This window comes from Xenia sp. Carnegie-2017, unplaced genomic scaffold, assembly GCF_021976095.1.
Source record: "Xenia sp. Carnegie-2017 unplaced genomic scaffold, XeniaSp_v1 HiC_scaffold_3, whole genome shotgun sequence".
Classification (NCBI taxonomy): Eukaryota; Metazoa; Cnidaria; class Anthozoa; order Malacalcyonacea; family Xeniidae; genus Xenia; species Xenia sp. Carnegie-2017.
This window is the reverse complement of record NW_025813493.1, coordinates 9,971,804-9,994,101: the sequence shown is the minus strand read 5'-3', so window position 1 is coordinate 9,994,101 and position 22,298 is coordinate 9,971,804. Positions and strand designations below refer to the sequence as shown.

General features: G+C 31.9%; 1 protein-coding gene across 1 annotated transcript; it reads right to left on the bottom strand.

Annotated features, from left to right (window-relative positions):
- Nucleotides 1–546: 546 nt before the first annotated feature.
- Nucleotides 547–17,336, bottom strand: LOC124454197 (deleted in malignant brain tumors 1 protein-like). The gene is made up of 13 exons (XM_047005003.1): nt 17,253–17,336; nt 13,033–13,350; nt 11,879–12,196; nt 10,620–10,852; nt 10,535–10,559; nt 9,226–9,512; nt 8,165–8,205; nt 7,945–7,994; nt 4,500–4,817; nt 3,303–3,620; nt 1,962–2,279; nt 679–934; nt 547–616 (listed from the first exon to the last, which is right to left on the bottom strand). The coding sequence occupies exons 1-13, from the start codon at nt 17,287–17,289 to the stop codon at nt 547–549; spliced, it is 2,589 nt and encodes an 862-aa protein (XP_046860959.1). The 5' UTR covers nt 17,290–17,336.
- Between the last annotated feature and the right edge of the window lie 4,962 nt (nt 17,337–22,298).

Below are 22,298 nucleotides of genomic sequence, written 5' to 3'. Positions count from 1 at the left end.
CACATAGACTCTTCGTTTAAAACGAGGGAATCTTTATCGTATTTTCAAAGTAACTGTCTTTTAATTATTAAGAAACACGATTTTAATGCTTTCTAGGCATGGCTTTTGCTAAATCTTAACGGTCGATAAAAAAGGAGCTAAGAAATGAATTTTTAAGATAGACAGCACGCCATTACAAGACTTAAAGTTACACAATAATGTAAATATACAGATAATCTTTTAAATATGCAAAAAAAATTAATAGAGCCTCATAAGCTACCGCCTACAGCTTCAAAAAGCTATAATGAATGTAGACAATCGTAACAAAACTGATAATATAAGGATTATCGCATTCATCCACGGAAAATTTGGTCAACGGGCTGCCCTTTCTCTATGGTATTATCTAATCTTTTTATAGGCAGTCATAAAATAGGTTATTTTTAAGTATATCCTCGTGGAACAAGTTGTGTTTATGTAGTTAATTTACGTCCGAAGCTGTGTTTACACTTCAGGCAATTTTCATTATCTGTTTCAGTATTATAAAATCATATTAAATGTTTAAATTCATCATTGAGGATCCCCTAAATAATTCAGTTTATTATCTTTGTACAAGAAGGTAAATAATGTACATACAAACCTGAACATTGTACACCAGCATCTTCATCATGTGTACAATTATGTGATCCCCATCCACTATGTGAACAACTCGAAATAATATTTTCATTTCCTACACAACGAACTTCGTCTAACCATATTCTTCCACTGCCATAAGGAACATAACCTCCTTGTAAAGCCCTGACAGCATAGTCATAACCAAGTTGTCGACAAACAACTTTAGCGTCGTTTAAATCCCAGCCATCATCACAAATTGTTCCCCATTCTCCATTGTAAAATATTTCCACACGACCTTTGCCACTAGAACTTTTTGGTCCCCGAAGTCTAACAGAGTTGACAACTAATAAAAAAGAAAATAAATAGATATTGCAAAACACAGGAGCCTCGACTTCAAATTATTCTAAGTTACATGTATACATATTAAGTATCCTGTTATTATACATGCAATTGTAAAATCTTCTTGGGCGAAGTTAATGATTTAAATTAGTAAAAAAAATTGATAAAAAAAAAATTACATAAGTACAATATTAAAAAATTTTTGACAATTAGACACTATTTTACTTTCATGAGTCTAAAAAACTTTTTATTTCGACCAGTCCTTATTTCTTTATATAATATAAAAAAATTCTTAACCCTTTAACTTGCGAATTTTTCCCATTGGTTTTCCATTCAATCATTTGATTTTATTGCCATATGGCGACACTGCCCCATAACTTGTTGAAACAAGCAAAAACTAAACAGTAAATTCTTCACATAGACTCTTCGTTTCAACGTGGTAATCTTTATCGTATTTTAAAATTAACTGACTTTTTCATTATTCAGAAATAGGTTTCTGGTGCTCTCTAAGCATGGTTTTGCTAATCCTTAACGGTCAGTAAAAAACGAATTTAAAAATGAATTTTTAAGAAAGACAGCACGCTATTACATGACATAAACTTACACTGCAGTGCAAATTTAGAGATGCTCCTTTTAAATATGCAAAATTTATTTAATGGACTTTCATAAGCTACAGCCTACAGCTTCAAAAAAGCTATAATGAATGTAAATTATTGTAACAAAACTGATAATATAAAGATTATCACATCCCTCAACGGAATATTGGTCAGTGGGCTGCCTTTTTTCGTTGGTATTATTTAATGTTTTAATGGGCAATCAAAAAATAGGTTGTGTTTAATTATGTCATCGTGGAACAAATTGTCTTTATTTAGTAATTTTAAGTCTGAAGCTGTGTTTATTCTTCAGACATTTGTCAATATCTGTTTCAGTATTATAAAATCATGTTAAATGTTTAAACTCATCATTGAGGATCCCCCAAATAATTCAGGTTATCATCTTTGTATAAAAAGGTAAACAATATACATACAAACCTGAACATTCTACACCAGCATCTTCATAATGTTGACAATTATGGGTTCCCCATCCTCTATGTGAACAACTCGAAAAACTATTTTCATTTCCTACACAACGAACTTTGTTTAACCATATTCTTCCATTGCCGTAAGGAACATTGCCTCCTACTAAAGCCCTTAGAGCTTTGTCATAACCAAGTTGTCCACAAACAACTTTAGCATCGTTTAAATCCCAGCCATTATCACAAATTGTTCCCCATTCTCCATTGTGAAATACTTCCACACGACCTATGCCACTAGATATTTTTGGTCCCCGAAGTCTAACAGAGTTAAAAACTGATAAAAAAATAAAGAGATATTGCAAAACACAGAAGCATTGACTTCGAAATATTCTAAGTTACATGTATACATATAAAGTATTCTGTTATAATATATGCCATTGTAAAATCTTCTTGGACGAAATTAATGATTTAAATTAGTAAAAAAAAATTAATAAAAAAAGTTTACATAAGTACAATATCAAAAATTTTTGGACAATTAGACACTATTTTACTTTCATGAGTCTAATAAACTTTTTATTTAGACCATTCCTTATTTCTTTAAGTAATATAAATAATTTCTTAACCCTTTAACTTGCGAATTTTCCCCATTGGTTTTCCATTCATTCATTTGATTTTATTGCCATATGGCAACACTGCCTCATAACTTGTTGAAACAAGTAAAAATTAAACAGTAAATTGTTCACATAGACTCTTCGTTTACAACATGGGAATCTTTATCGTATTTTTAAAATAACTGTCTTTTAATTATTCAGAAATACGTTTCTATTGCTCTCTAGGCATGGCCTTTACTAAACCTTAACGGTTAGTAAAAACCGAATTTAGAAATGAATTTTTAAGATAGACAGCACGCCATTATAAGACTTAATGTTACACCGCAATGTAAATTTAGAGATATTCCTTTTAAATATGAAAAAAATATTTAATGGAGCTTCATAAGCTACAGCTTACAGCTTCGAAAAGCTATAATGAATGTAAATAATCGTAACAAAACTGATAATATAAGGATTATTACATTCCTCCACGGAAAATATGGTCAATGGGCTGCCTTTTTCTCTGCTATTATCTAATATTTTTATGGGCAATCATAAAATAGGTTATGTTAAATTATCTTCCCGTGGAACAATTTGTGTTTATTTAGTTAATTTACGTTGGAAGCTGTGTTTATTCTTCAGGCATTTGTCAATATATACTTCAGTATTATAAATTCATATCAAATGTTTAAATTCATCATTGAGGATCCCCCAAATAATTCAGTTTATCATCTTTCTATAAAAAGGTAAATAATGTACATACAAACCTGAACATTGTACACCAGCATCTTCATAATGTTGACACTTATGGGTTCCCCATCCTCTATGTGAACAACTCGAAATAATATTTTCATGTCCTACACAAGAAACATCATCTAACCATATTCTTCCACTGCCATAAGGAACATTACCTCCTAGTAAAGCCCTGACAGCATTGTCATAACCAAGTTGTCCACAAACAACTTTAGCATCGTTTAAATCCCAGCCATCATCACAAATTGTTCCCCATTCTCCATTGTAAAATACTTCCACACGACCTCTGCCACTAGATTTTTTTGGTCCCCGAAGTCTAACAGAGTTGAAAACTGATGAAAAAAGAAAGTAAAGAGATAGTGCAAAACACAGAAACCTCAACTCCGAAATATTCTAAGTTACATGTATACATATTAAGTATCCTGTTATTAAGCATGCAAGTTTATAATCTTCTTTGGCGAAGTTAATGATTTAAATTGGTAAAAAAAAATTGATAAAAAAAAATTACATAACTACAATATGAAAAACGTTGGACAATTAGACATTATTTCACTCTCATGAGTCTAATTAACTTTTTATTTAGACCAGTCCTTATTTCTTTATGTAATATAAATAACTTCTTAACCCTTTATTTTGTGAATTTTCCACATTGGTTTTCCATTCATTCATTTGATTTTATTGCCATATGGCAACACTGCCTCATAACTTGTTGAAACAAGTAAAAATTAAACAGTAAATTGTTCACATAGACTCTTCGTTTACAACATGGGAATCTTTATCGTATTTTTAAAATAACTGTCTTTTAATTATTCAGAAATACGTTTCTATTGCTCTCTAGGCATGGCTTTTGCTAAACCTTAACGGTCAATAAAAACCGAATTTAGAAATGAATTTTTAAGATAGACAGCACGCCATTATAAGACTTAATGTTACACCGCAATGTAAATTTAGAGATATTCCTTTTAAATATGAAAAAAATATTTAATGGAGCTTCATAAGCTACAGCCTACAGCTTCAAAAAGTTATAGTGAATGTAAACAATAGTAACAAGACTGATAATACAATCCTCCACGGAAAATATGGTCAATTGTCTGCCCTTATTCTCTGGTATTATCTAATCTTATATGAGCAGTCATAAATTCATCATTGAGGATCCCTAAATAATTCAGTTTATTATCTTTGTATAAAAGGTAAATAAGGTACATACAAACCTGAACATTGTACACCAGCATCTTCATCATGTGTACAGTTTTGTGAGCCCCATGCACTATGTGAACAACTCGAAATATTATTTTCATTTCCTACACAACGAACTTCGTCTAACCATATTCTTCCACTGTCGTAAGGAACATGACCTCCTTGGAAAGCGCTGACAGCATTGTCATAACCAAGTTGTCGACAAACAACTTTAGCATCGTTTAAATCCCAGCCATCATCACAAATTGTTCCCCATTCTCCTTTGTAAAATATTTCCACACGACCTCTGCCACTAGAACTTTTTGGTCCCCGAAGTCTAACCGAGTTGAAATCTTATAAAAAAAGAAAACAAATAGATATTGCAAAACACAGAAGTCTCAACTCCGAAATATTCTAAGTTACATAATGAAACAGAGACTTTGTCGTGGTGACAAACTTAAAGATGGATTTCAAAATAACAAATACCATGGTGAGTGGTGATAATAACAACGTAATAGTTCTTAAAAGAAATGTTTTAACCAGAACACTAACACAACAATTTAAAGGAACCGTTATTTACAGATAGAAAGCGACACTAAGCATTTCGGCAGACTACTCGTCAGGTGTCAACGACTGCTAAATGAGAATCTCCAAATCATGCTATATTTATAATGTTACAGAAGGTCAATATCATCCCGATTTTTAGAGATGACACTTAAAACAGAGAAAGATTAAATACGTAATCCATTTTTCGGCAAAGGACAAGATTAGTCAATTTAATTAATTCCGACTCCATGACGCATAGCTGGAATAACGAGCGACATTTTTTAATAATTTTAAATTTTTCATCAGAATAAATATTGGCACAGCGAGTGTAGCTTAACAGATGTTTTCCAATCGCTGAATCACAAAGAATCGGATTTTCATTTTTAACCCCCCCGTTTTGGTAGTTGTCGTAAATGAACAGTTTTATTCCTGACCGAATCTGGTACATGCTGTTTTATTGTTTCACTCAAACTTTGAGAAGTCCTACCTACATAGCGAGCATCACACTCACATTTAAACTCGTAGAGTACATTGCTTGATAATTGAGCAGGGAGAGACTCTTTAGGAGTGGGTGGAAGAATAGTTCTTTTTGAGAATATAAAGACCACATTGCATGCAAAAAACAAATTCTCCGTGATATTTTTAATTTCCTTCTCGATGTCATTAGAGGCCTTACCCATCCAGGGAAGTTTAAGGAAAACAGGGCACTTGGCCGTTTCGAAAAGTGTTTTCCGTTCATTTTTAGTGGATAAGAAAAGTTTGTCTAGCAACCTTTCCGGATATCCATTTAACACAAAAATATTTTTTAGTGAGATAAGATCATTATCAATAAACTCTTTTGAGGACAATCTATGCGTTCGCTTTATCAAACACTTCATTAATGAAATCATTTCTCTATGCGAAGAGAAAGAGTCAAAGCGTGTGTACAGACCAGTGAAGGTTGCTTTGCGATGAATGCTTCTTAAAAACTGACATTTGCGTTTGTGTACAAGAACATCTAAAAAAGCTAATTGATTATTCGACTGTAGTTTAGAGGTGTAATTTAGTGATGGGTGAAGAGAGCAAAGTTTATTAAGAAAAAATTCACGATTTTTATCGTTATGAAACAAAGGAAAGGTGTCATCCACATAACGCTTATAATACAGCACATCCGCGAGTTCAAATCTCGTCCAAGTCACATGTTTTTCATGTGCATATTAAAAACCGTGTTAGGATTAATATATTATATATATACTCCGGACAATCTGAAGATGCAAGCATTTTCCATTCATGATACCAACAGAAATATTTGCAAGAACCGGTCCAAGTAGAGAACCCATAGCCACCCCCGTCAATTTGTTTATACATGGTGTCATCAAAACCAAACTTCACACCCTTTGTGGCAGCCATCATTAGTTCTCTAAAGGCATTCTCAAGCATGTCCGGCAAAGTCATGTCCGAGTTAAAAATATTTTGAGCACAAATTTCAATGGTTTCTTCTAAGGGCACATTAGTGAAGAGACTACTTACATCGAAAGTACAAATCCATAGATTAGAATACATTGAAAAATTTTGTTGTTTAAGCTCATCAGTAAAAGTAAAAGAGTCTTTTAAAGCGTATGTTGAAAACCTCTCCAAAACGGGCGAAAGTACCACTGACAGTTGTTTGGCTAGCTCATGTTAAGCTGAGTCAATCATGGCTAGAATTACAGATTACGTGTTTAATCTGTCTCTGCTTTAAGTGTCATCTCTAAAAATAGGGATGACATTGACCTTTTGTAGCATTATAAATATAGCATGATTTGGAGGTTCTCATTTAGCAGACGTTGACACCTGACGAGTAGTCTGCCGAAATGCATAGTGTCTCTTTCCAGCTGTAAATAACGGTTATTTGAATTATTGGGTTAGTGTTCTGGTTAAAACAGTTCTTTTAAGAACTATTACATTGTTATTATCACCATTCATCATGGTATTTGCTATTTTGAAATCCATTTCTAAGTTACATGTATACATATAAAGTATCATGTTATTTTAGTTGCCATTGTAAAATATTCTTGGGCGAAATTAATGATTTAAATTAGTAACAAAAAATTGTTAAAAAAATTCCTTAAGTACAATATCAAAAACTTTGGACAATTAGACACTATTTGACTTTAATGAGTCTAAATTTTTTTTATTTAGACCAGAACTGAATTCTGTAATATAAATAACTTCTTAACCCTTTAACTTGCGAATTTTCCCCATTGGTTTTTTTATTCAATCATTTGATTTTATTGCCATATGGCAACACTGCCCCATAACTTGTTGAAACAAGCAAAAAGTAGACATTAAATTGTTCACATAGACTCTTTCTTTACAACGTGGAATCTTTATCATATTTTTAAAATAACTGTCTTTTTCATTATTTAGAAATAAGTTTCTGGTGCTCTCTACGCATGGCTTTTGCTAAACCTTAACAGTCAGTAAAAAACGACTTTAAAAATCACTTTTTAAGATAGACAGCACGCCATTACAAGACATAAAGTTACACCGTAGTAAAAATTTGGAGATACTCTTTTTAAATATGCAAAAAATCTTTTAATGGAGCTTCATAAGCTACGGCCTACGATTTCAAAAAGCTATAATGAATGTAAACAATCGTAAGAAAACTTACAATATAAGGATTATCACATTCCTCCACGGAAAATTTTGTTAATGGGCTGCCCTTTTTTGCTGGTATTATCTAATCTTTTTATGGGCAATCATAAAATAGGTTATGTTTATTTATGTCCTCATGGAACAAGTTGTGTTTATTTAGTTATTTTACGTCGGAAGCTGTGTTAATTCTTTAGGCATTTGTTAATATTTATTTATGTATTATAAAATCATATTAAATGTTTAAATTCATCATTGAGGATTCCCCAAATAATTCAGTTATCATCTTTCTATAAAAAGGTAAATAATGTACATACAAACCTGAACATTGTACACCAGCATCTTCATAATGTTGACAATTTCCCCATCCTCTATGTGAACAACTTGAAATATTATTTTCATTTCCTACTCATCTAACCATCTTCCATTTTCCTGTAAAGCCCTGACAGCATTAATAACCAAGTTGTCGACAAACAACTTTAGCATCGTTTAAATCCCAGCCATCATCACAAATTGTTCCCCATTCTCCATTGTAAAATACTTCCACACGACCTCTGCCACTAGATTTTTGGTCCCCGAAGTCTAACAGAGTTGAAAACTAAAGAAAATAAATAGATATTGCAAAACACAGAAGTATCCTAAGTTATTATACATATCATTGTAAAATCTTCTTGGGCGAAGTTAATGATTTAAATTAGTAAAAAAAATTGATAAAAAAAAATTACATAAGTACAATATTAAAAAATTTTGGACAATTAGACACTATTTTACTTTCATGAGTCTAAAAAACTTTTTATTTCGACCAGTCCTTATTTCTTTATATAATATAAAAAAATTCTTAACCCTTTAACTTGCGAATTTTTCCCATTGGTTTTCCATTCAATCATTTGATTTTATTGCCATATGGCGACACTGCCCCATAACTTGTTGAAACAAGCAAAAACTAAACAGTAACTTGTTAACATAGACTATTCGTTTACAACGTGGTAATCTTTATCGTATTTTAAAAATAACTGTCTTTTTGATTATTCAGAAATACGTTTCTAATGCGCTCTAGGCATGGCTTTCCTAAGCCTTAACGGTCAGAAAAAACGAATTTAAAAATGAATTTTAAGAAAGACAGCACGACATTACCACACATAAAGCTACACCGTAGTGTAAATTTAGAGATGCTCCTTTTAAATATGCAAAAATTATTTAATGGACTTTCATAAGCTACAACCTACAGCTTCAAAAAGCTATAATGAATGTAAACAATTGTAACAAAACTGATAATATAAAGATTATCACATTCCTCCACGGAATATTGGTCAGTGGGCTGCCCTTTTTCTTTGGTATTATTTAATCTTTTAATGGGCAATTAAAAAAGTTGTGTTCAATTATGTCATCGTGGAAAAAATTGTGTTTATTTCGTTATTTGAAGTCTGAAGCTCTGTTTATTCTTCAGACATTTGTCAATATCTGTTTCAGTATTATAAAATCATATTAATTATTTAAATTCATCATTAAGGATCCCCCAAATAATTCAGTTTATTATCTTGCATAGAAAGGTATATAATGTAGAAACAAACCTGAACATTGTACACCAGCATCTTCATCATGTGTACAATTATGTGATCCCCATCCACTATGTGAACAACTCGAAATAATATTTTCATTTCCTACACAACCAACTTCGTCTAACCATGTTCTTCCACTGCCATAAGGAACATAACCTCCTTGTAAAGCCCTGACAGCATAGTCATAACCAAGTTGTCGACAAACAACTTTAGCGTCGTTTAAATCCCAGCCATCATCACAAATTGTTCCCCATTCTCCATTGTAAAATACTTCCACACGACCTCTGCCACTAGAACGTTTTGGTCCGCGAAGTCTAACAGAGACGAAATCTGGTAAAAAAATAAAATAAAGAGTTATTGCAAAACACCGAAGTCTCAACTCCGAAATATTCTAACTTTTATATGCATATAAAGTATCTTGTTATGTTAGATGCCATTGTAAAATCATCTTAGGCGAAATTAATGATTTAAATTAGTAACAAAATTCATAAAAAAAGTTACATAAGTACAATATCAACACGTGTTGGACAATAAGACACTATTTGACTTTCATGAATCTAAAAAATTTTATATTTAAACAAGTCCTCATTTCTTTATGTAATATAAGTAACTTCTTAATCCTTTAACTTGCGAATTTTCCCCATTGGTTTTCCATTCAATCATTTGATTTTATTGCCATATGGCAACACTGCCCCATAACGTTTTGAAACAAGCAAAAAATAAACTGTAAATTGTTCACATAGACCCTTCGTTTACAACGTGGGAATCTTTATCGTATTTTTAAAATAATTCTGTTTTTAATTATTCATAATTACGTTTCTGGTGCTCTCTAGGCATGGCTTTTGATGAACCTTAACGGTCATTAAAAAAACGAATTTAAAAATTAAATTTTAAGATAGACAGCACGCCATTAGAAGACATAAAGTTACACAGTAGTGTAACTTTTGAGATGCTCCTTCTTAATATGAAAAAAAAAATAGCGGAGCTTCATAAGCTACAGCCTACAGCTTCAAAAAGGTATAATGAATGTAAACAATTGTAACAAAATTGATAATATAAGGATTATCACATTCCACAACGGAAAATTGGTCAATTGGCTGCATTTTTCTTGGTATTATCTATACTTTTAATGGGCAATCTTAAAATAGGTTATGTTTAATTATGTCCTCGTTGAACAAGTTGTGTTTATTTAGTTATTTTACGTCCGAAGCTGTGTTTATTCTTCAGGCATTTGTCAATATCTGTTACAGTATTATGAAATCATATTAATTGTTTAAATTAATCATTGCGAATCCCCCAAATAATTCAGTTTATTGCCTGTGTATTGAAAGGTAAATAATGTACATACAAACCTGAACATTGTACACCAGCATCTTCATCATGTGTACAATTATGTGATCCCCATCCACTATGTGAACAACTCGACATTTCATTTTCATTTCCTACACAAAGAACTTCATCTAACCATATTCTTCCACTGCCATAAGGAACATAACCTCCTTGTAAAGCCCTGACAGCATAGTCATAACCAAGTTGTCGACAAACAACTTTAGTATCGTTTAAATCCCAGCCATCATCACAAATTGTTCCCCATTCTCCATTGTAAAATACTTCCACACGACCTGTGCCACTAGAATTTTTTGGTCCTAAAAGTCTAACAGAGAAGAAATCTGAAAAAAAAAGAAACTAAGAGTTATTGCAAGACACAGAAGTCTCAACTCCAAAATATTCTAACTTACATGTATACATATAAATTATCCTGTTATGTTATATGCCATTGTAAAATCCTCTTGAGCGAAATTAAATATTTAAATTAGTAACAAAAATTGATAAAAAAAATAAAATACGTAAAATATCAACCCGTGTTGGACAATTAGACACTATTTAATTTTCATGAGTCGAAAAACTATTTTATTTAGACCAGTCCTTATTTCTTTATGTAATATAAATAACTTCTTAACCCTTTAACTTGCGAATTTTCCCCATTGGTTTTCCATTCAATCATTTGATTTTATTGCCATATGGCAACACTACCCTTAACGTGTTGAAACAAGCAAAAAATAATCAGTAAATTGCTCACATAGACTCTTCGTTTACAGCGTGGGAATCTTTATCGAATTTTAAAAATAACAGTTTTCTTAATTATTCAGAAATAAGTTTCTGGTGCTCTCTAGGCATGGCTTTTGCTAAACCTTAACGGTCAGTAAAAAACGAATTTAAAAATAAATTTTTTAAGATAGACAGCACGCCTTTACCAGACATAAAGTTACGCCTGGTGTAAATTTAGAGATGCTCCTTTTAAATATGGAAAAACATTTTAATGGAGTTTCATAAGCTACAGCATACAGCTTCAAAAAGCTATAATGAATGCAAAGAATTGTACCAAAAACTGATAATATAAGGATTATCACATTTCTCCACGGAAAATTGGTCAATGGGCTACCTTTTTTCGCTGGTATTATCTAATCTTTTTATAGGCAATCATAAAATAGGTTATGTTTAGTTATGTCCTTGTTGAACATGTTGTGTTTATTTAGTTATTTTACGTTGGAAGCTGTGTTTATTCTTTAGGCATTTGTTAATATATATTTCAGTATTATAAAATCATATTAAATGTTTAAATTCATCATTGAGGATCCCCCAAATAATTTAGTTTATTATCTTTGTATAAATAGGTAAATAATGTACATACAAACCTGAACAATGTACACCAGCATCTTCATTATGTCTACAATTATTTGATCCCCATCCTCTATGTGAACAACTCGAAAAACTATTTTCATTTCCTACACAACGAACTTCGTCTAACCATATTCTTCCACTGCCATAAGGAACATTGCCTCCTTGGAAAGCCCTGACAGCATAGTCATAACCAAGTTGTCGACAAACAACTTTAGCGTCGTTTAAATCCCAGCCATCATCACAAATTGTTCCCCATTCTCCATTGTAAAATACTTCCACACGACCTCTGCCACTAGAACGTTTTGGTCCGCGAAGTCTAACAGAGACGAAATCTGGTAAAAAAATAAAATAAAGAGTTATTGCAAAACACCGAAGTCTCAACTCCGAAATATTCTAACTTTTATATATGCATATAAAGTATCTTCTTATGTTAGATGCCATTGTAAAATCATCTTAGGCGAAATTAATGATTTAAATTAGTAACAAAAATTCATAAAAAAAGTTACATAAGTACAATATCAACACGTGTTGGACAATAAGACACTATTTGACTTTCATGAATCTAAAAAATTTTATATTTAAACAAGTCCTCATTTCTTTATGTAATATAAGTAACTTCTTAATCCTTTAACTTGCGAATTTTCCCCATTGGTTTTCCATTCAATCATTTGATTTTATTGCCATATGGCAACACTGCCCCATAACGTTTTGAAACAAGCAAAAAATAAACTGTAAATTGTTCACATAGACCCTTCGTTTACAACGTGGGAATCTTTATCGTATTTTTAAAATAATTCTGTTTTTAATTATTCATAATTACGTTTCTGGTGCTCTCTAGGCATGGCTTTTGATAAACCTTAACGGTCATTAAAAAAACGAATTTAAAAATTAAATTTTAAGATAGACAGCACGCCATTAGAAGACATAAAGTTACACAGTAGTGTAACTTTTGAGATGCTCCTTCTTAATATGAAAAAAAAAATAACGGAGCTTCATAAGCTACAGCCTACAGCTTCACGTCGGAAGCTGTGTTTATTCTTTAGGCATTTGTTAATATATAGTTCAGTATTATAAAATCATATTAAATGTTTAAATTCATCATTGAGGATCCCCCAAATAATTTAGTTTATTATCTTTGTATAAATAGGTAAATAATGTACATACAAACCTGAACATTGTACACCAGCATCTTCATCATGTCTACAATTATGAGATCCCCATCCACTATGTGAACAACTCGAAATATTATCTTCATTTCCTACACAACGAACATCATCTAACCATATTCTTCCACTGCCATAAGGAACATAACCTCCTTGGAAAGCCCTGACAGCATAGTCATAACCAAGTTGTCGACAAACAACTTCAGCATCTTTTAAATCCCAGCCATCATCACAAATTGTTCCCCATTCTCCATTGTAAAATACTTCCACACGACCTCTGCCACTAGACCTTATTGGTCCCCGAAGTCTAACAGGGTTGAAAACTGATAAAAAAGAAAGCATGTAGATATTGCAATCTATAGAAATCTCAAATCCAAAATATTCAGGGTTGCATGTACATATCAATCTCCCAATATGATAAGCTGATTGTTCTTAAAAGAACTGTTTTAAGCAAATAGCACTAACCCAATAGTTCTAAATTAAACGACACGATGCATTTCGGCAGAATAATCCTCAGTTGTCAACGTCTGCTAAATGAAAATTTGCTACCGATATCTTTAATACCAAGAAAGAGTGTACGTCATCTCCAAAAGGGGAGATGACGCTCAAAACAAGGATAATTTAAAAACATAATCTTTTTGTCGGCAGAGGACGGGATTGTTTAGTTTAATTAAAACAGCTTCCATAACGCGTAACTGAAAGAATCAACGGCATTTTTTAATGATTCTAAAATTGTCGTCTGAATAAGAATCAGCACAAAGGGAGTTATTCAAGTGATGTTTATCTATCACGGAGTCACATGAAACTAAATTACTTTTCTTACAATCACGTTTTGGTTTTAGTCTTGAGGGGAACGTTCTATTTCTTATTGAAGTTGGTACATGCTGTTTGATCCTATCACCTAACCTTTGAGACGCTCTACCTACATAGAGAGCATCACACTCACATTTATATTCATAAATTACATTGCTTAAATGTTTTTTAGAGATTTTTTTGTGGTGGGTGGTAGGATATTTCTTTTCGAAAATATAAAGATAACATTGCTCGCCAAAAACAAATTATCAATAATATTCTTTGTTTCCCTTTCAATATAATCAGAAGCCTTTATTACAATTAAAATGTTTAAGTAACCATTTTAATATAACATAACCAAATACAACGTGCAGTGCAATAGAAGAGAATAAGAATACTAATGAGATAGGATGTCAACAAGACAAAGAACCTAATATAAACACAAGTGTTAGTGCCAAAGTCCATGATCAATTATCTAATCATGTATCATCATTGTAGATATAAAGTTCCCGTATCATATTACTTCAATAATACGTTTACGCTAATAGCCTTACCTATCCATGGAAGTTTGATAAACACAGGGCACTTAGCTGTTCCAAAAGGCTTGAACATGTATCAAATTGTCAGTTAGTCCATAAGCGCAATGGTCAATTCCTTACAAGCATTCATCGCAAGGCAGCTTTTTCGGGTTTGTACACACGCTTTGACTGTTTTTCTTCACACAGAGAGAAAATTTCTTTAGTAAAGTGTTTAACTAATTGAACGCTTAGACTGTCATCGGAGGAGTTTATTGAGGGTAATCTCAACTCATTGAAAAAGATGTTTCTCTCAAATGGATATCGGGGAAAAATGCTTAATAAACTTTTCTCATCCACAAAAAAATTGAGCAGAACAGGCATTTTGTACCAGCTAAGTGCTCTGTGTTGATCAAACTTCCATGGATGGATAAGGTTTCTGATGATATTGAAAGGAAAACTAAGAATATTATGGATAATTTGTTTTTTTGCGATCAATGTTATCTTTATATTTTCGAAAACAACTATTCTACTACCCACCCAAAAAAAGTCTCTACCGCCACAACTTTTAGGCATTGAAATTTATGAATATAAATTTTAGTGTGATGTTCGCAATGTAGGTAGAGCGTCTCAAAGATTGGGTGATAGGATCAAACAGCATGTACCAACTTCAATCAGAAATGGAACGGTCCCCTCAAGACAACAAACAAAACGTGATTGTAAGAAAAGTAATTTAGTTTCATGTGACTCCGTGATAGGTAAACATCACTTGAATAACTCCCATTGTGCTGATTCTTATTCAGACGATAATTTTAGAATCATTAAGAAATGCCTTTGATTCTTTCAGTTACGCGTTATGGGGGCTGTTTTAATGAAGCTAAACAATCCCGTCCGCTGCCGACAAAAGATTATGTTTTTATATATATGTGAATATTCATGTTTTGTGACCTAATGTGTTCAGCAGAAGGGCGTGACCGACAAAAAGTTATGTAAATTGGAATGGACAAGAGGGTGTGGCATTTTAATTATTGCCTAAAGGCAGGTCTTTTAAATTTATATAAGTTTAAGGAAGCTTCATCTAAGGTTTCATTTTTGACACATTTACCCTGGCAAAGACTATTACCAAGTATAACTCTCGATTATTTTTGGTATTAAAGTGACCACTCCCTACATTTTAGTTCTTTATTGAGTTGACATCTTTAAGTATGAACCAAGATATACTTGCAATTTTTCAGATTAGCCAAATTTGGTACCACTTTAATATTAGTTGAATATGTTAAACTATTTTTGGCTATAAGACAATTTTTTGTCTTTAAGCCATTAACATTTCACCTTTAGCTGCAAATAATTGACAATCTTTATTGAATATATAACTTTTCAATATCTTTCACACTGAGAGTGAATATGCAGATGTTTGTAGCTCTGCATGTAAAAGTTTGAATTTCTTATTTTAAAAGTTTGAAGAGAATGTTCCCTGCGTCATGGATTATCTTAGATGCATCTTTATTCTCATTTGCAAAGTTCACAAAAATATTAAGTTCTACAAAAAGTGACATACGATCTACGTTTATCGAAAAAGGAAAAATTTAAGTGACTTTTGCAGCTTTCTAAAAATCGGTTAGCTCATTGGAGGCTAGAGGATACCAGTTAAAGGTTTTTTCTTGGCAAAAATACTTTAAGCAGTATCTTTTTAATCATCATAAAGAAAATACGAGACTTAGATAAAGGACATATATTGCTGTATATAGCTTGTCTAAATTAATATTACGGCCGTAAGTGTCTTAGAGTGATCAACCAGCCATCTGCTTATTATTTAACTACTATCTTTAAGTAAAATGATACGCAAGTACACGATCTTTGCAAACTCAACATTGTAGTCTGTTGCACCATTTTGCGATGATTTCGGATGTTTTTATTTCAAAAGTTTTTCAATGGTTTAAACAATAAGAGCAAGTCTAACAAATCATATATGATTAAAATTTTGACCATTTAGCTCATCCAGAATGCCAAAGAGTAAAAACTATGTTAAAATAGAAGATGATTCTTTAAAATGCCGGCCTGTTAGCTTCAGCCTACATAGCCTACTGATTAATCGGACACTACCCATACTTGTCAATTCTTGGAATAAGTTCATAAAGCTACAACCTAATTGGTTTCAGAAATTTTATGTTTCAGACCTCCTCATTCTAGGAGATCTGGAAACTTGCTCGTCAAAATGCTTTTTATAGTTTGGATTTACAGAATTCCTAGTTCAAGAAAGCCAACCCAGAATAAAGTCAAAACTTTTTAATATAGTGTATCTATGTTAGCAGGGCCATAGCTAGATTGCTAACTGCAGGAGGAGTGTTAACCGTAACCCTAACCCTAAAGCTACCCCCTACCTAATGTAGAGAAAATCAAAATGTGTTAATGTTAACATATGCTAAAGTAAATGGTTTGAGCCCGGATTATTGTTACATGTTTGTAAATGTAGATCGTCCAGTCAAATTGACTCTGAAGATGACTACCGCTAAGATTGTTGAAACGTCAGCCAACAACAACAACAACAGTCCTTCTCAGGACTATACCAACCTGGATGATCTACTTTTACAAACATTTAATATATGCTATTATCATTTAGAGAACCACATACTTCCAATTTAGTGTGCTGAGAGAGTGTTAAGTGTATTGATGCTTTTCATAAATTTATTACTGATTTCCTGCTTGATTGTATTGATAATGATGAACTTGTATGTGTGGTTGTGAGCCTTATTTTTGTGGTTACTTGTAAAATGTACATGTCGCAAATTCTTTGCACAATAGCAACTGCACAGAGAACTCTTCAGATTTCTCAACAGAAAACAAAGTTTTAAAACTGCACAGAGATGCTCTTTACTCATGATAAAAATATCTTGATAAAGACAGTAATAAATCCATACCTTGGCACGAGTTACATTCTCCTGAGTATCCTTCCATACACTTGCAGTTCAATGTTCCATTAATTTTACGATAGTATGTGTTTGGTCCACATGAAGGAAAACGAAAAGTGTTTGTCGCTATATAGATTAATAAAATTAAAAATAAAGTCAACTATGGATTTTAAACGAAACATGTTCTTCCTCAAAGAGCACAATTTGTCACCCAGTATCCACTATGACGTAACCAGCTAGCAAGTTTTCTATGTAATGTTGGTGTCTTTGGTGTTCGCGAATATCGTAAAAACAAAACAATTAAATAAATGTTGAAAATTTACAGAGTATGAACAAATTTTCTGGCTGTTTAGGACACTATAAAGTATGTATCTAAAGAAGTTAGATAATTGAAAAATGTTCAGAAAATTATCAATTCATCAATAGTTCTCACAAAATGTGTCAAAGCTCATGTATTTTGTCATTGCCTTGTCTTGTTTATTTAAAAGTAAAATGAATTAAAAATTAATCTCGAAAACCATGAGAATACCTCGTAATTGAACTGCATGCACAAAGAAAATAAAAAGTTTCAAATCTAGTTTAATGTAAAAGTTTGTAAAAAATGTAAAAGTTTGAACTCGTTTTTGCAATGTACTAAAATTTTAGAAAATTTGATAAATACTAAGCTCACTGCACAACATGCTCAAATTGGACGTTTTTGTCTTTCAATTTATTTTCATGAATTTTTTTCTTATTTAAGACTGATTACAAGCCAAAGTGATTGTTGAAATGATGCAAGAAACAATAAAGAGTTAAATTTAACACCCAAGAAGTTTGACAAGAATAGACAAACGGCAAAAACGTCTAAATTAGACACTTTGCACTTTGAACTTAATGTTTATCAAATTTTTTATAATTTTGGAAGGAAGAACAAGCGTTTACTAAGGCAATGTAACTTTGAACTTTTTAACGTCTTTCTATTTTATGAACATTAGCGTGGAAGTTTTTGCAAGTCTTAGATTATCATGTCAAATAAGTAAATATTTAACTACCGTTTGAGTCAGGATTGATACTGTTTATAGCTACAGCCAAATCAAGATAACCGTTGTTTACAGGAAGAAAAAGTTTACGTCTCGTACGTTGATCTGTTGTGTTATGGACACTAACGACACTTCGTCCAACACTAGTTATGATATAAATGAAATCCCCAAATACAGCCATGGGACCTCCTGAAGTTCCAAAATCAATTACATTATGGGAGTAGTAATCACAAGATAAAAATTTCCGTTTAAAACTCGCCAATAAATCTTCTCTTTAGCCATGTCAAGCGTTAGATCATGTGCTATTGACTGAAGTGAAACTGAAAAAATATCATGTTTATTTGCAGTCTTGTTCCATAACCATAAGAAACGTTCTGTACTTTCTGCCAAGAATAGATACCTTAATAAAAATATTTGTTTTGTACATTAGTTTTCTCTATACGTACTGAAATACATAAACAATAAACAGGCTAATATATGCGAGAAAGGAAAGAAATTTTTTTTAATTTAGACAAAGATGTTGTTAAAGTATTCAGAACTACCTTCATATATAGACGGTTTAATGGAACATATTCATGAAATTTGATAATATAGCAACATAAAGCTATTATAACTAACAGGAAAAGATCATATTTATCATTTGAAATCTCTCTTTTAAAAACCGAACTAAAATATATGAAGTAATTAAACATTGTATGTGATTCAGAGCATAATAAATGTACTATGTTATTTTTATTCACATAACTTCTATAATGAGTGGTATTGTTTGTGATTATTGTCGGAATGAGTAATGCTGTAGTTTGGAGTGGTTGCTGAGTGAATTGTGTTGTTAATTGATAATTCTGAAAACTAACTGATGCGTGGAAATTTTGTTCGAATTGAAAATTTCGTGTTGGTAAATGATATGCACCATTTAATGTAGATATAAATTAAGAAAGCTTTGTCATTTCAAGTTTAAGCTTTTTTAATTTTTCAGTTTCATCTTGCATGAAAAGTAGCAGCTCCTTGGATGGATCATCGTCTACAAATGTCTTTAAAAGAGCTATAGCTTCACAAACAATGTCTTTTGTTGATACATTTTTTCAGTTTGTTTGGACAAATGATTTTTTACAACTATCTTAACCTTCTCTTTTTAATTGTCAACTTTTTTCGTTTTTTTTCCGAAAAATCAGAAAAAGCTTGACACTGGAGCTAGCACTATTGGTATCATTTGAAAATGATTATTCTATCGCCATGTCATGTTCGTGTTTTTAGGATTCTCTTGATTAGACAAGCTGCAAAAACTGCTTGAACACTATGGCCTTTACTTTGTCGAAAATGCTTGATACAACTGGCAGTTTTGATTATCATCGCAGCATATTTGCATTCTTTATACATTTCTTAATTATATTACTCATTTGAGTAACAGTAAAGTCCATGTCTTCTTGTCGTTCATTTCACCTTGCCCCGAAGTCTATAAAAACTTTCTCGCATATACTACCGTTCTTTTGGTTTTTGTGTTCGTGAAAATTATTTTTTTCTTGTAATATGATAAAAATTAATGCCCAACATAAAGTTTTAAATAGAGCCATAGAATTAGACAAAATGTTGTAAAATGGAATTTATACCGACGTTACGTCCTTACTCAAGACATATTCAGTCAAATTATAATTTATAATGAGATGTTAAGACAAGATATTGTATTTACAAAAGGTGTTAAATTACGACTTAAGAGGCGGTGTCAAATGGAATATTTGATAAAGAAGCTGGGAAGTAAAATATACTTAAGCTAATAGAGGTTAAGTGCAATGGAACTTTCCTGAACGATGAGTGAAGACTTGTATTTATTAATTAGAAGGCTCACATGAATGGAGAGTTCATAGGAATCGGTAGAAAAGGAAATTTTTTTAAATTCGTAAATTACTTATAACATATTCAGAAAGTTCTCACTTCACAGGCTTTTCAGCCAATTTCTTTTTAATCTCTAACATGATTATTATCTTCAGATTCATCATCAGTTGAGCAACTACAGATCTAACGTTTGCTTAAATTACACTAAGAAACACTGCATGAACTAAAGGTAGTGGAACGATTTTCCATTCCGGTGATTTGATCGGATGTGTGATTGGATTTATTAAAGAGTAGTGTGCATAAAGTTAATTTGCAGCTCTTGACTTTTCAATATACTCCGCCATTCAATGCAAGTTAAAAGAAGGCTTGAAAAACTATAAACTTGATATACTGATTTTTTTCTAAATTGCCACATTTTTTGAAAACTAAAATTCATTTTTATATTTTTGATGTAACTACGTGGGAATGTGCGCAGTTTCTTTTTATCTTCAATAAAAAACGAAAGGTTGAAGTTTTTGACGTTCACCAGCTTTGTGAATTTTTTAAAACCTTATTGCTATTTCGTATTGAGATTGTTGCACATCTCTTAAACTGTCTCAAAAAGGGTTATAGTATATGAAAGGGCAAAGCAAAGGAACAAACAATGCTCCCAATCTGTTGAAATCTTTTGTGTAGGGCATATCTTATTAAGCATATGATTACCATGGAGGCGTCAAGCAAATTGCATTTTCTGACAAAGAAAAGCTCTCTTAGGTGGCCATCCGAAGCCAGTAATCTTAATAAATGTAGAACACTAAGTTGCACAGTGAAATTGGAATACTTTTTGTTTCTAGGTTGTGGCAAACCAATGTTGTGTGAGTATTTGACTAAAGTTTCATCGGTAAAGTATTTATTTAATACTTTATTGTAGTTTCTATCTCTCTGTTATATTTCATTTAACGACTTCATCAATTATAAATATTGTTTTCTCCGTTGTTACATTTTTGTCAAAGCTCTTTGGTTGCTTAACATAAGTATCGCTGTCGATTTTTGTAATTTCAGGACCTGCATGTTATTTTCTGCTGCGTGTGTGCTGAATAATCACACGAATGAGCTCATCCTTGCAGTTGGTTTCAAATGCCTCATAGTCACGCAATAAAATATTGCTGGCCAAATCTCGTTGATTTTATTGAAAAGCTGTCTAAATATATGACGTTTGTTTCTTTATACACAAAAAAATACTTAATATTCGCTCCCTCGGGTGAAAGCGAGTTTTGTTTTCCCTCAAAAATCAATATTTTTTTTCTATTCTTGTACTTCCAAATAACAGGCAATAATACGGACTTCAAAAATTCAACTTTTCTATTAAATTAAAATGCGTCTATGATAATAAAAACTCTTAGCTTACTTAAGAAAACCCTCCAATAGATTCACATAGTGTCTTAATTTTAAGTTTACAAGTCAATAAAAAGAATTTCAATATCGTCTTACCCATGTTTTGAGTCAAATGCAATACTGGAAAATCGTAAGCCTGGTTGAAGCCTCATAAAACTTGTAATGTTCTTTTTCAAACGCATCTGGTAGATAATGTTCGTGGAGTCAATGTAAAAGATACGACGACCAATCCAGTCAACTGTAATATCATGAACAATAACGTTTTTCGCAAAAATTTCGTTTCTAGTTAAGTCAAAATTTCCCCGTTTGATGTCTTTGTCATCAATGTAGTAAAGTACATTCGCAACTGCATCAATTTCTATGTCATTATATCTTGATGCATGGTCAAATTTATTCTTACTGGATCCATTAATAGTGCTGACATGAATATCTCCAGTAATAGAATCAACAGAGTATACTTTATCAAAGCTCGTAATAATCAAATATGGCTTTGGATAAACATCTAAAAAAATAATAAAAAAACTATAAATAACAACGATGCGAGTGGACTAAAAAAATGCAAATTTTTAAAGACTTTAGAATCATAATACTTGGTGAAAGACCAGAATAAGTGTTTTTTGGAAAGAGTTTTTCACTGTAGAACAATTACTAATAACTGAAACTAGATTGGCTGCATAACTTCTACCTATTATTGTTGCATATTATTTTTAGTGCTATGAACAAGAAACCATAAAAATTTGTCAAATCTAAAGATTATACCTGTGTAAAAACACATTTCTGTTTGCATTTGCATCATTTCCTTGTTATATTGTTTTATTTCCTTGCATGCAGT